The sequence below is a fragment of the Bombina bombina genome, chromosome 4 (genome assembly GCF_027579735.1).
Source record: "Bombina bombina isolate aBomBom1 chromosome 4, aBomBom1.pri, whole genome shotgun sequence".
Taxonomy (NCBI): Eukaryota; Metazoa; Chordata; class Amphibia; order Anura; family Bombinatoridae; genus Bombina; species Bombina bombina.
In genome coordinates this window covers 756,172,466-756,188,449 of record NC_069502.1, presented here as the reverse complement: position 1 = coordinate 756,188,449, position 15,984 = coordinate 756,172,466, and the positions used below count along the sequence as shown (strand labels likewise).

At 42.3% G+C, this 15,984-nt stretch overlaps 1 protein-coding gene across 2 annotated transcripts in view; it reads left to right on the top strand.

Moving 5' to 3' along the window:
* Positions 1-15,984, top strand: part of CNST (consortin, connexin sorting protein) — a 405,923-nt gene that overhangs the window by 173,365 nt on the left and 216,574 nt on the right. For both annotated transcript variants that reach the window (XM_053711046.1, XM_053711045.1), the window contains exon 6: positions 3,675-3,761. In XM_053711046.1, the coding sequence (XP_053567021.1) occupies positions 3,675-3,761 (87 nt within the window). The remainder of the gene's footprint in view (positions 1-3,674; positions 3,762-15,984) is intronic.

The following is a 15,984-nucleotide window of genomic DNA, read 5'->3' as shown; positions in this document are numbered from 1 at the left end:
TAATGCCACAGAGCTGTCAATGCATCTGTAAACCCCCCTTGAGGATCCCTCTCCCTGGAACCATAGTGAGGTAGCTTGTGGTTGAGCCTGGATGCCATCAAATCTATCTCTGGTTGTCCCCAGCGAGCTATTAACAAACTGAATATCTCCTAATTGAGAGACCATTCCCCTGGATGGAGAGTTTGGCAGCTCAGATAGTCCGCTTCCCAGTTGTCTAACCTAGGAATAGCTGAAAGCAAATATAGATTTTGTTATGCCCAAGTCAATATGCGAGATTCTTCCTTCAGTGCAAGAGGACTGAGTGTCCCCCTGATGGTTTATGTATGCCACCGCCGTAACATTGTAGAAACAAATTTTCCACAGCACTGTATCATTCAAAATACTTTATTTTCTGTAAATTACAGACATAGAAATAGCCGTAACATTGTCCAATTGGAAGCAAATGAAATGTACTGATCAGAGTAATGGCCAAGACTGAAGGGCTTTGAAAATTGCCTTGAGTTCTAGGACATTGATGGGTAGCACCACTTCTTCTGAGAACCAAACACCCTGAGCTTGTAGACTCTCACTACCATTAGAAAGAAAACATAATTTATGCTTACCCTTTAAAGGGACAGTAAACGCCACTAACATCACTATCTAATGTAAAAATCCATAACCATTCAATCATTTTTCACATACCCCCAATAGTGAACAGCAGCAGCAGCAATAAATATCCCTAATGTAATCATTGATTTCTATGTCTCCAAAATGGCCCCCAAACTCCTCCTCCATCTACCTTCCTTCTCAACATTCAATATTTTTTCAATGCCTCGGCTTGTTCCAGAGGCTTTCAACTATGTCACCACGCAGTGCAGATGACATAGTAACGCTACTCGCACAGCGATGCACATGCAATGTGTTTGGTTGTCTTCATTGCTGGATAGACGTTGCGTTTCCCTGTCTTCATTTCCTCTAGACGTTGCGCATGCGCAAATTCGGCGAGTCACATGACAGATGATCCGATCATGCAAGAGCAACAGTCCGTGAACGGACAGAAAAACTTATTTGCAAGTCGCTTACTAGAGGGGAATATCGAATCAATGTAAAAACGTATATCCTTAGGGGCTGAGTTTGGGGGCGATTTTTGACGGTCTAGATGTACTGTTTAAAGATAGAATGCAACACAATGCAATGTGCAGTAGAATATTTGACAGGTTGCAGATGTATCATCAGGATTAAATCTTTTGATTGAGGTAAGTATATAATGAGTGTTTACTGTCCCTTAAAATTAATTTCTCTCTTGGTAGTGAGAGTCCACGAGCCCATATTTTTTTTTCTGGTAGCGGCAGTCATTTTGCATGTCTGTATCATATTGTCTTTCTTCTTCTTATCCTTGGCTTTATACAATACTGGGGTGGGGGGGAGTAGGAAGGATATTTAAAACTCTGGTGTAGGGTATCTTTGCCTCCAAGTAAGGATCGTGGACTCCTAATATTCTCTCTTAGGCCCGATGATGAAAGCATTGTTGAAGTGGCGATATATTCAAAAGGGAGCCATTGCGGGATTGCCTGTGAATTTTTTAAAAGGGCTGAAATCCGTGTTTGAAGGCAGTCTTGCCGAGAAGCGTTTTACTATACAGCTCTGTGGGTGGCGATGCTTTTCTGATACTGGTGATATTTTCGAAGCAGCATCGCTACCTACATTGAAGGTGTAATGTAAATGATCTCTTTAGACAGTATTGTTTGAGAATACAATTTACATGTGTCGGCCGAAACTCAACCCCTTTTGTTAAAATACAATAGTGAAACTAGCACATCAATAATATACCTATAGAAGCTGGGGGATTATGGGTATATTATACATGTATGTATATGAGAAGTTTTCACAGTTCTGGTAGTGTTATAATATTGTAACCACCTTGTAACAAACGTGTTAGTATTATAGAATTTACATATGAATTATTTGAAGTGTTACTGCACAGAAAGCATTTTTTTGTTTTAGTGAATGAACTGTTTGGGGGCGATTTATCAAGCTGAGACAGACAGGGGCCCATATACGTGCCCCTGTGTGCTGCAGCTCGCCTCTGGCGGTCTGAATTCTCCTGGAGGAATTCAGCATTGCACACGAGTGCTATTTTGCTCTTGCATGCAATCCCACCCCTTGCTCGTGCACAGCCAGTCATAAGCTGGCAGGGGCTGTCAATCTCCCTGGTCGTAAAAGACCGGGGAGATTGAATTTCGCCAAACAAGAGGTGGCGAAAAGGTTAGCAAAGCAGCAGTCTGATGACCGCTGCTTGTTAAATACGGCGTGCAGGTTCTCGTGTTAGAACCTGCAGCCACAGGGGCTCAGAGGCTGGGGAAAGCCTTTGATAAATCGACCCCTTTATTTTGTTTTAACATACAGACCCTCTTTAAATACAGACCCATTCATCGGAACAGACAGGTTCAGCTCACTTTTTCAAAATATATCCCCAGATTGCAAAACTGGATAGGCAAAAGGCCATTTCTTGTGGGTCTGACAATGTTTTTATCATCAGGGCCTTTGAGTAAACTGTAATAAACAAGATAAGGAGGACGTTGTGTAAATAATTAGACAGATAATATAAGGCATTCTCTTCCTACAATATAAGCCCACTGTATTAGGTTGTTGTTGTTTCAGTTAGCAAAAACAGCTATTTCATATACAAATGTATACCTAAGGGAGCAATGTCCCATATATTTTAACCTCTACAGCTGGTATAAGTAATTGTAAACATATTTAAGGAGAATACAATTTTACAGTACACTGTCCCTTTAATACTACAACATTTAAAGTGAAGGTAAAGTTTTGCGTTTTTGTAAGCTTTATTATATTAACCATCTAGTATATAGTAAGATCGCTAACTTTTTTTAAAATATTAGCATATATATGATTGTATAACAAACTGTTTGTATTTACGTTCTCGGCCGGTCGCTCCTCCCTCCGTGTATTTCTAGGTTTTTCACTCAAAAGCGCGTTCCCGATGGACGGACAACTTGCGCATGCGCACACCGCGCCTTACATGCAATTTGCGCTTGCGTGACTGAAATCTGGAGCGAGTCCGGCTTGGATGGGGGAGGAAGTAAAGCCGACGCATGCGCAGAGCGTCAATCAATGTTATGACGTCAAATGACGGCCGCCTAACGGCCAGACGTACTATTGGCTAAATGAAGAACGTGACCGGACTACCAAAAAAAAAAAAACGGGCTGTTTGTCTAACGATTAGAATTGGGGAGAAAAAAGCTGATAACTCGGTAAATATATAAAAATAACAAAACTGATGACTTAAAGTACCCTTAATTTTATATGTATTTACATTTGCAATAATCAAACCTTGTAAAGTTTACCTTCACTTTAACAATGTGTACACATAGTTGAAATTCTATAGACTATACATACATAAGGAATTGTTTAAATTTACATATATATAAAATTATTCAAAAATATATCGTAATTAGCCTCTGTAGACATGACAGCATAACTATATACAGATATTTATATTTACAAATATAGTATGAATAAGTTTGGTTGAAAGACGTTATTCAATATTCATGAAAGACGAGTTTTCTGTGTATTACAGATGTCAAAGATTATCTGATGCAGATAGTTTTACATATCTTCTGTTTACGAATAATGTATATCTTGTTAAAAAAAACTCTTAACTGCTAAATCAGATGAGAAAGCAATGCAGTTCATTCAGCTTGAACGAATATATCATGAGCAATTACTTGCAAATTTATCTGCTATTCAAGAGCAATGGGGTGAGTACATTTTTTTTCCCAATCTATGGAACTAAAATTGTTTGTTCATTACATTTTGTAATGTGTTCATGATTAGTAATGATCCACTTTTTTGCTCTGCAGTATGCCTTAAAGGGACAGTAAAGTCAAAATTAAATTTTCATGATTCATAATAGAGCATTCAATTTTAAACAACTTTCAAATTTACTTGTGTTGTCTAATTTACTTCTCTCTCGGTATCCTTTGTTGAAAAAGTATATATAGGTTTGTTCATTAGCAGCAATGCACTACTGAGAGCTAGCTGCTGATTTGTGGCTGCACATACAGGGAGTGCAGAATTATTAGGCAAGTTGTATTTTTGAGGGTTAATTTTATTATTGAACAACAACCATGTTCTCAATGAACCCAAAAAACTCATTAATATCAAAGCTGAATATTTTTGGAAGTAGTTTTTACTTTGTTTTTAGTTATAGCTATTTTAGGGGGATATCTGTGTGTGCAGGTGACTATTACTGTGCATAATTATTAGGCAACTTAACAAAAAACAAATATATACCCATTTCAATTATTTATTTCTCCTGTTAAGTGTAGTCAGTCCACGGGTCATCCATTACTTATGGGATATTAACTCCTCCCTAACAGGAAGTGCAAGAGGATCACCCAAGCAGAGCTGCTATATAGCTCCTCCCCTCTACGTCATACCCAGTCATTCTCTTGCACCTAACTAATAGATAGGATGTGTGAGAGGACTGTGGTTGTTAAACTTAGTTTTTATTTCTTCAATCAAAAGTTTGTTATTTTAAACGGCACCGGAGTGTGTTGTTTTTTCTCAGGCAGCATTAGAAGAAGAATCTACCTGAGTTTGTGTATGATCTTAGCGGACGTAACTAAGATCCATTTGCTGTTCTCGGCCATTCTGAGGAGCGAGGTAACTTCAGAACAGGGGACAGCGGGCAGGTTCACCTGCAAGGAGGTATGTTGCAGTATATTATTTTCTAAGGAATGGAATTGACTGAGAAAATACTGCTAATACCGATGTAATGTAAGTACAGCCTTAAATGCAGTAGTAGCAACTGGTATCAGGCTGATATGTATGTATGTTTACACTTAAGTATTTCTGGGGAATGGCACTTCACTGGGAAAATACTGTATACATATAACTTTTAGCCTAAATCTGCAGTGTGAGCGACTAGCAGCAGGCTTTTTAATAACATTTCATAAATTATATTTCTCTTGTTAAGTGTATCCAGTCCACGGATCATCCATTACTTATGGGATATTAGCTCCTCCCCAACAGGAAGTGCAAGAGGATTCACCCAGCAGAGCTGCTATATAGCTCCTCCCCTAACTGCCATTACCAGTCATTCTCTTGCACCCAACGAATAGATAGGATGTGTGAGAGGACTGTGGTGATTATACTTAGTTTCATACCTTCAATCAAAAGTTTGTTATTTTATAATAGCACCGGAGTGTGTTATTCCTTCTCTGTAGAATTTGAAGAAGAATCTACCTGAGTTTTTCTATGATTTTAGCCGGAGTAGTTAAGATCATATTGCTGTTTCTCGGCCATCTGAGGAGAGGTAAACTTCAGATCAGGGGACAGCGGGCAGATTAATCTGCAAAGAGCTATGTAGCAGCTTATTATTTTCTGACAATGGAATTGATGAGAAAATTCTGCCATACCGATATAATGTAAACTCAGCCTTAAATGCAGTAGCAGCAACTGGTATCAGGCTGTCATGTATGTATATTTTACACTTCAGTATTCTGGGGAATGGCACTTCACTGGAATTATACTGTATGCATAAAACTTTAGCCTAATTTGCAGGGACTAGCAACAGGCTTTTTAATAACACTCAATTTATTAATGTTAAACGTTTTTTGCTGGCATGTAAAATCGTTTAATTTTCTGAGGTACTGGGTGAAAAAATGTTTTGGGCACTATTTTTTTCCACTTGGCAGTCGTTTTATTTAATTTATGACAGTTTACTGATCTCTCTTTTCTGCTATCAGGGTTAGTTATCCTTTGCTAATGGGAGCAATCCTTTGCTAAAATTGTGTTTTTTACAAAGATTTGATGCTATAACTTTTCAGTTTATTAATTTTCAACTGTCATAACTTTTTCTGTGCTTCTTATAGGCACAGTACGTTTTCATATTATAGTAAATTACTTGAAAAGTATTTCCAAGTTGCTAGTTTATTTGCTAGTGTGTTAAACATGTCTGATTCAGAGGAAGATATCTGTGCTATATGTGCTAAAGCCAAAGTGGAGCCCAATAGAAATTTATGTACTAACTGTATTGATGCTACTTTAAATAAAAGTCAATCTGTACAAATTGAACATATTTCACCAAACAACGAGGGGAGAGTTATGCCGACTAACTCGCCTCACGTGTCAGTACCTGCATCTCCCGCTCGGGAGGTGCGTGATATTGTAGCGCCGAGTACATCTGGGCGGCCATTACAAATCACATTACAGGATATGGCTACTGTTATGACTGAAGTTTTGGCTAAATTACCAGAACTAAGAGGTAAGCGTGATCACTCTTGGGTGAGAACAGAGTGCGCTGATAATATTAGGGCCATGTCAGACACTGCGTCACAATTTGCAGAACATGGACGGAGAGCTTCATTCTGCGGGTGACGGTTCTGATCCAAACAAACTGGATTCAGATATTTCAAATTTTAAATTTAAGCTGGAAAACCTCCGTGTATTACTAGGGGAGGTGTTAGCGGCTCTGAATGATTGTAACACAGTTGCAATACCAGAGAAAATGTGTAGGTTGGATAAATATTTTGCGGTACCGGCGAGTACTGACGTTTTTCCTATACCTAAGAGACTTACTGAAATTGTTACTAAGGAGTGGGATAGACCCAGTGTGCCGTTCTCACCCCCTCCGATATTTAGAAAGATGTTTCCAATAGACGCCACCACACGGGACTTATGGCAAACGGTCCCTAAGGTGGAGGGAGCAGTTTCTACTTTAGCTAAGCGTACCACTATCCCGGTGGAGGATAGCTGTGCCTTTTCAGATCCAATGGATAAAAAGTTAGAGGGTTACCTTAAGAAAATGTTTGTTCAACAAGGTTTTATATTGCAACCTCTTGCATGCATTGCGCCTGTCACGGCTGCAGCAGCATTTTGGTTTGAGTCTCTGGAAGAGACACTTGAATCAGCTCCATTAGATGAGATTACACACATGCTTAAAGCCCTTAAGTTAGCTAACTCATTTATTTCAGATGCCGTAGTACATTTAACTAAACTTACGGCTAAGAATTCCGGATTCGCCATTCAGGCACGCAGAGCACTGTGGCTAAAATCCTGGTCAGCTGACGTTACTTCTAAATCTAAATTGCTTAATATACCTTTCAAAGGGCAGACCTTATTCGGGCCCGGGTTGAAAGAAATTATCGCTGACATTACAGGAGGTAAAGGCCATGCCCTGCCTCAAGACAGAGCCAAACCTAAGGCTAGACAGTCTAATTTTCGTTCCTTTCGTAATTTCAAAGCAGGAGCAGCATCAACTTCCTCTGCACCAAAACAGGAAGGAGCTGTTGCTCGCTACAGACAAGGCTGGAGACCTAACCAGTCCTGGAACAAGGGCAAGCAGGCCAGGAAACCTGCTGCTGCCCCTAAGACAGCATGAATCGAGGGCCCCCGATCCGGGAACGGATCTAGTGGGGGGCAGACTTTCTCTCTTCGCCCAGGCTTGGGCAAGAGATGTCCAGGATCCCTGGGCGTTAGAGATCATATCTCAGGGATACCTTCTAGACTTCAAATTCTCTCCCCCAAGAGGGAGATTTCATCTGTCAAGGTTGTCAACAAACCAAATAAAGAAAGAGGCGTTTCTACGCTGCGTACAAGATCTTTTATTAATGGGAGTGATCCATCCGGTTCCGCGGTCGGAACAAGGACAAGGGTTTTACTCAAATCTGTTTGTGGTTCCCAAAAAAGAGGGAACTTTCAGGCCAATCTTGGATTTAAAGATCCTAAACAAATTCCTAAGAGTTCCATTGTTCAAAATGGAAACTATTCGGACAATTTTACCCATGATCCAAAAGGGTCAGTACATGACCACAGTGGATTTAAAGGATGCTTACCTTCACATACCGATTCACAAAGATCATTACCGGTATCTAAGGTTTGCCTTTCTAGACAGGCATTACCAGTTTGTAGCTCTTCCATTCGGATTGGCTACGGCTCCGAGAATCTTCACAAAGGTTCTGGGTGCTCTTCTGGCGGTACTAAGACCGCGAGGAATTGCGGTAGCTCCGTACCTAGACGACATTCTGATACAAGCTTCAAGCTTTCAAACTGCCAAGTCTCATACAGAGTTAGTACTGGCATTTCTAAGGTCGCATGGATGGAAGGTGAACGAAAAGAAGAGTTCTCTTTTTCCACTCACAAGAGTTCCCTTCTTGGGGACTCTTATAGATTCTGTAGAAATGAAGATTTACCTGACAGAAGACAGGTTAACAAAGCTTCAAAATGCATGCCGTGTCCTTCATTCCATTCAACACCCGTCAGTAGCTCAATGCATGGAGGTGATCGGCTTAATGGTAGCAGCAATGGACATAGTACCCTTTGCACGCCTACATCTCAGACCGCTGCAATTGTGCATGCTAAGTCAGTGGAATGGGGATTACTCAGACTTGTCCCCTACTCTGAATCTGGATCAAGAGACCAGAAATTCTCTTCTATGGTGGCTTTCTCGGCCACATCTGTCCAGGGGGATGCCATTCAGCAGGCCGGACTGGACAATTGTAACAACAGACGCCAGCCTACTAGGTTGGGGCGCTGTCTGGAATTCTCTGAAGGCTCAGGGACAATGGAATCAGGAGGAGAGTCTCCTACCAATAAACATTCTGGAATTGAGAGCAGTTCTCAATGCCCTTCTGGCTTGGCCCCAGTTAACAACTCGGGGGTTCATCAGGTTTCAGTCGGACAACATCACGACTGTAGCTTACATCAACCATCAGGGAGGGACAAGAAGCTCCCTAGCAATGATGGAAGTATCAAAGATAATTCGCTGGGCAGAGTCTCACTCTTGCCACCTGTCAGCAATCCACATCCCGGGAGTGGAGAACTGGGAGGCAGATTTCTTAAGTCGTCAGACTTTTCATCCGGGGGAGTGGGAACTTCATCCGGAGGTCTTTGCCCAAATACTTCGACGTTGAGGCAAACCAGAGATAGATCTCATGGCGTCTCGACAGAACGCCAAGCTTCCTCGTTACGGGTCCAGATCCAGGGATCCGGGAGCGGTTCTGATAGATGCTTTGACAGCACCTTGGACCTTCGGGATGGCTTATTGTTTCCACCCTTCCCGATGCTTCCTCGATTGATTGCCAGAATCAAACAGGAGAGAGCATCAGTGATTCTAATAGCGCCTGCATGGCCACGCAGGACTTGGTATGCAGATCTAGTGGACATGTCATCCTGTCCACCTTGGTCGCTACCTCTGAAACAGGACCTTCTGATCCAGGGTCCCTTCAAACATCAAAATCTAATTTCTCTGAAGCTGACTGCTTGGAAATTGAACTCTTGATTTTATCAAAACGTGGTTTTTCTGAGTCAGTTATTGATACCTTAATACAGGCTAGGAAGCCTGTTACCAGAAAGATTTACCATAAGATATGGCGCAAATACTTATATTGGTGCGAATCCAAGAGTTACTCATGGAGTAAGGTTAGGATTCCGAGGATATTGTCTTTCTACAAGAAGGTTTAGAAAAGGGTTTATCCGCTAGTTCCTTAAAGGGACAGATTTCAGCTCTGTCCATTCTTTTACACAAACGTCTGTCAGAAGTTCCGGACGTTCAAGCTTTTTGTCAGGCTTTAGCTAGGATCAAGCCTGTGTTTAAAACTGTTGCTCCACCATGGAGTTTGAATTTAGTTATTAATGTTTTACAGGGGGTTCCGTTTGAACCCCTTCATTCCATTGATATCAAGTTGTTATCTTGGAAAGTTCTGTTTTTAATGGCGATTTCCTCGGCTCGAAGAGTCTCTGAGTTATCTGCCTTACATTGTGATTCTCCTTATCTGATTTTTCATTCAGACAAGGTAGTTCTGCGTACTAAACCTGGGTTCCTACCTAAGGTGGTCACTAACAGGAATATCAATCAAGAGATTGTGGTTCCATCTTTGTGTCCTAATCCTTCTTCGAAAAAGGAACGTCTGCTACACAATCTATATGTAGTCCGTGCCCTGAAATTTTATCTACAGGCAACTAAGGATTTTCGACAAACGTCTTCCCTGTTTGTCGTTTATTCTGGTCAGAGGAGAGGTCAAAAAGCTTCGGCTACCTCTCTCTCCTTTTGGCTTCGTAGCATAATACGGTTAGCCTATGAGACTGCTGGACAGCAGCCTCCTGAAAGAATTACAGCACATTCTACTAGAGCTGTGGCTTCCACTTGGGCCTTTAAGAATGAGGCTTCTGTTGAACAGATTTGCAAGGCTGCAACTTGGTCTTCTCTTCATACTTTTTCCAAATTTTACAAATTTGACACTTTTGCTTCTTCGGAGGCTGTTTTTGGGAGAAAGGTTCTTCAGGCAGTGGTTCCTTCCGTATAAAGAGCCTGCCTGTCCCTCCCGTCATCCGTGTACTTTAGCTTTGGTATTGGTATCCCATAAGTAATGGATGATCCGTGGACTGGATACACTTAACAAGAGAAAACATAATTTATGCTTACCTGATAAATTTATTTCTCTTGTAGTGTATCCAGTCCACGGCCCGCCCTGTCACTTTAAGGCAGGTAATTTTTCCATTAAACTACAGTCACCACTGCACCCTATGGTTTTCCTTTCTCTGCATGTTTTCGGTCGAATGACTGGTAATGGCAGTTAGGGGAGGAGCTATATAGCAGCTCTGCTGGGTGAATCCTCTTGCACTTCCTGTTGGGGAGGAGCTAATATCCCATAAGTAATGGATGATCCGTGGACTGGATACACTACAAGAGAAATAAATTTATCAGGTAAGCATAAATTATGTTTTTAAACGTTTACTGGCATGTTAATCGTTTATTTATCTGAGGTACTTGGTGAAAAATTGTTTTGGGCGTTATTTTCCACATGGCTGTCGTTTGTTTTGAATTAAATCAGTTTACTGAGCTTCCCTCACTGTTGTATTATGAGTGGGAGGGGCCTATTTTGGCGCTTTTATTGCGCAGTAGAAATTCAGTCACAGTCTGCCTTTTTCTCCCTGCATGATCCAGGACGTCTCTACAGAGCTCAGGGGTCTCCAAAACTAGTTTTGAAGGAGGTAATCACTCACAGCAGACCTGTGAGACTGTGCTTTGACTGTGATAAAAACGCTTATAATTTCAATTGTTATCCGTTTTTTGGTATTAAGGGGTTAATCATCCATTGCATAGTGGGTGCAATCCTTTGCTAACTTAATGCATTTACTGTGAAAATTTGGTTTCTATAACTAATCCGGTTCATTGTTATTTCAACTGTGACAGTTTTTGTGTGCTTCTTAAAGGCACAGTAACGTTTTTTATATTGCTTGTAAATTTATTTGAAAAGTATTTTCCAAGCTTGCTAGGCTAATTGCTAGTTTGTTTTAACATGTCTGACACAGAGGAATCTCTTTGTGCAATATATTCAAAAGCCAATGTGGAGCCCAATAGAAATTTGTGTACTAATTGCATTGATGCTACTTTAAATAAAAGCCAATCTGTACATTTCAAGAAAATTTCACCAGACAACGAGGGGAAAGTTATGCCGACTAACTCTCCTCACATGTCAGTACCTGCATCTCCCGCTCAGGAGGTGCGTGATATTGCAACGCCAAGTACATCAGGGCGGCCATTACAAATCACTTTACAAGACATGGCTAATGTTATGACTGAAGTTTTATCTAAATTGCCAGAACTTAGAGGTAAACGCGACCACTCTGGGGTGAGAACAGAGTACGCTGATAATGTTAGAGCCATGTCTGATACTGCGTCACAATTGGCAGAACATGAAGACGGAGTGCTTCATTCTGTGGGTGACGGATCTGATCCAAATAAACTGGACTCAGACATTTCAAATTTTAAATTTAAGCTTGAGAACCTCCGTGTATTATTAGGGGAGGTATTAGCGGCTCTGAATGATTGTAACACGGTTGCAATCCCAGAGAAATTATGTAGGCTGGATAGATACTATGGCGGTACCCGGCGTGTACTGACGTTTTTCCTATACCTAAGAGGCTTACAGAGATTATTACCAAGGAGTGGGATAGGCCCGGTGTGCCCTTTTCCCCCCCTCCTATATTTAGAAAAATGTTTCCTATAGACGCCACCACACGGGACTTATGGCAGACGGTCCCTAAGGTGGAAGGAGCAGTTTCTACTCTGGCTAAGCGTACCACTATCCCGGTGGAGGATAGCTGTGCCTTTTCAGATCCAATGGATAAAAAGTTAGAGGGTTACCTTAAGAAAATATTTACTCAACAAGGTTTTATATTACAACCCCTCGCATGCATTGCGCCTGTCACGGCTGCGGCGGCATTCTGGTTTGAGTCTCTAGAAGAGACCATTAGCTCAGTTCCATTGGATGAAATTATAGACAAGCTTAGAGTCCTTAAGCTAGCTAATTCATTTATTTCTGATGCCATAGTACATTTAACTAAGCTTACGGCTAAGAATTCCGGATTCGCCATTCAGGCGCGCAGAGCGCTGTGGCTAAAATCCTGGTCAGCCGATGTGACTTCTAAATCTAAATTGCTTAACATACCTTTCAAAGGGCAGACATTATTTGGGCCCGGTTTGAAAGAAATTATCGCTGACATTACTGGAGGTAAGGGCCATGCCCTGCCTCAAGACAGAGCCAAACCAAGGGCTAGACAGTCTAATTTTCGTGCCTTTCGTAACTTCAAGGCAGGAGCAGCATCAACTTCCTCCGCTCCAAAACAGGAAGGAACTGTTGCTCGTTACTGACAGGGCTGGAGACCTAACCAGACCTGGAACAAGGGCAAGCAGGCCAGAAAACCTGCTGCTGCCCCTAAGACAGCATGAAGTGAGGGCCCCCAATCCGGAAACTGATCTAGTAGGGGGCAGACTTTCTCTCTTCGCCCAGGCTTGGGCAAGAGATGTCCAGGATCCCTGGGCGTTAGAGATCATATCTCAGGGATATCTTCTGGACTTCAAAGCTTCTCCTCCAAAAGGGAGATTTCATCTTTCAAGGTTGTCAACAAACCAGACAAAGAAAGAGGCGTTTCTACGCTGTGTACAAGATCTTTTGCTAATGGGAGTGATCCACCCGGTTCCGCGGTCGGAACACGGACAAGGGTTTTACTCAAATCTGTTTGTGGTTCCCAAGAAAGAAGGAACCTTCAGACCAATCTTGGATTTAAAGATCCTAAACAAATTCCTAAGAGTTCCATCATTCAAAATGGAAACTATTCGGACAATCTTACCCATGATCCAAAAGGGTCAGTACATGACCACAGTGGATCTAAAGGATGCGTACCTTCACATACCGATTCACAAGGATCATTACCGGTACCTAAGGTTTGCCTTCCTAGACAGACATTACCAGTTTGTAGCTCTTCCCTTCGGGTTGGCTACTGCTCCAAGAATCTTCACAAAGGTTCTGGGTTCTCTCCTGGCGGTACTAAGACCGCGAGGAATATCGGTAGCTCCGTACCTAGACGACATTCTGATACAAGCGTCAAGTTTCCAAGCTGCCAAGTATCATACAGAGTTAGTACTGGCATTTCTAAGGTCACATGGGTGGAAGGTGAACGAAGAAAAGAGTTCTCTATTGCCACTCACAAGAGTTCCTTTCTTAGGGACTCTTATAGATTCGGTAGAAATGAAAATTTACCTGACAGAGGACAGGTTAACAAAACTCCTAAATGCTTGCCGTGTCCTTCATTCCATTCCACACCCGTCAGTGGCTCAATGCATGGAGGTAATCGGTTTAATGGTAGCGGCAATGGACATAGTTCCCTTTGCACGCCTGCATCTCAGACCACTGCAACTGTGCATGCTAAGTCAGTGGAATGGGGATTACTCAGATTTGTCCCCTATGCTGAATCTGGATCAAGAGACCAGAAATTCTCTTCTATGGTGGCTCTCTCGGCCACATCTGTCCAAGGGGATGCCCTTCAGCAGACCAGATTGGACGATTGTAACAACACACGCCAGCCTGCTAGGTTGGGGCGCTGTCTGGAATTCCCTGAAGACTCAGGGATCATGGACTCAGGAGGAGAGTCTCCTTCCCATAAACATTCTGGAATTAAGAGCAGTTTTCAATGCCCTTCTAGCTTGGCCTCAGCTAGCAACTCTGAGGTTCATCAGGTTTCAGTCGGACAACATCACGACTGTGGCTTACATCAACCATCAAGGAGGGACAAGGAGTTCCCTAGCGATGATGGAAGTCTCAAAGATAATTCTCTGGGCAGAGTCTCACTCTTGCCACCTATCAGCGATCCACATCCCAGGCGTGGAGAACTGGGAGGCGGATTTCCTAAGTCGCCAGACTTTTCATCCGGGGGAGTGGGAACTTCATCCGGAGATCTTTGCCCAAATACTTCGGCATTGGGGCAAACCAGATATGGATCTCATGGCGTCTCGCCAGAACGCCAAGCTTCCTTGTTACGGGTCCAGGTCCAGGGACCCGGGAGCGGCCCTGATAGATGCTCTGACAGCACCTTGGACCTTCAGGATGGCTTATGTGTTTCCACCCTTCCCGATGCTTCCTCGATTGATTGACAGGATCAAACAGGAGAAAGCATCGGTGATTCTAATAGCGCCTGCGTGGCCACGCAGGACCTGGTATGCAGATCTAGTGGACATGTCATCCTGTCCACCTTGGTCTCTGCCTCTGAGACAGGACCTTCTAATTCAGGGTCCTTTCAAACATCAAAATCTAATTTCTCTGAAGCTGACTGCATGGAAATTGAACGCTTGATTTTATCAAAGCGTGGATTTTCGGAGTCAGTAATTGATACCTTAATACAGGCTAGGAAACCTGTTACCAGGAAAATTTACCATAAAATATGGCGTAAATATTTACACTGGTGCGAATCCAAGAGTTACTCATGGAGTAAGGTTAGGATTCCTAGGATATTGTCTTTTCTACAAGAAGGTTTAGAAAAGGGTTTATCTGCAAGTTCTTTAAAGGGACAGATTTCAGCTCTGTCCATCCTTTTACACAAAAGTCTGTCAGAAGTTCCAGACGTTCAGGCTTTTTGTCAGGCTTTGGCCAGGATTAAGCCTGTGTTTAAGACTGTTGCTCCACCGTGGAGCTTAAACTTAGTTCTTAACGTTTTACAGGGTGTTCCGTTTGAACCCCTTCATTCCATTGATATCAAGCTGTTATCTTGGAAAGTTCTGTTTTTAATGGCTATTTCCTCGGCTCGAAGAGTCTGAGTTATCGGCCTTACATTGTGATTCTCCTTATCTGATTTTCCATTCAGACAAGGTAGTTCTGTGTACTAAACCTGGGTTCTTACCTAAGGTAGTCACTAACAAGAATATCAATCAAGAGATTGTTGTTCCATCATTGTGCCCTAACCCTTCTTCAAAGAAGGAACGACTTCTGCACAATCTAGACGTAGTCCGTGCCCTGAAATTTTATTTACAGGCAACTAAAGATTTTCACCAAACTTCTTCCCTGTTTGTCGTTTATTCTGGACAGAGGAGAGGTCAAAAAGCATCTGCTACCTCTCTCTCTTTCTGGCTTCGTAGCATAATACGTTTAGCCTATGAGACTGCTGGACAGCAGCCTCCTGAAAGAATTACAGCTCATTCTACGAGAGCTGTGGCTTCCACGTGGGCCTTTAAGAATGAGGCCTCTGTTGAACAGATTTGCAAGGCTGCAACTTGGTCTTCTCTTCATACTTTTTCCAAATTTTACAAATTTGACACTTTTGCTTCTTCTGAGGCTGTTTTTGAGAGAGAGGTTCTTCAGGCAGTGGTTCCTTCCGTGTAGAGATCCTGCCTGTCCCTCCCGTCATCCGTGTACTTTTAGCTTTGGTATTGGTATCCCATAAGTAATGGATGACCCGTGGACTGACTACACTTAACAGGAGAAAACATAATTTATGCTTACCTGATAAATTCCTTTCTCCTGTAGTGTAGTCAGTCCACGGCCCGCCCTGTTTTTTATGGCAGGTCTAAATTTTGAATTAAACTCCAGTCACCACTGCACCCTATAGTTTCTCCTTTCTCGTTTGGTTTTGGTCGAATGACTGGGTATGACGTAGAGGGGAGGAGCTATATAGCAGCTCTGCTTGGGTGATCCTCTTGCACTT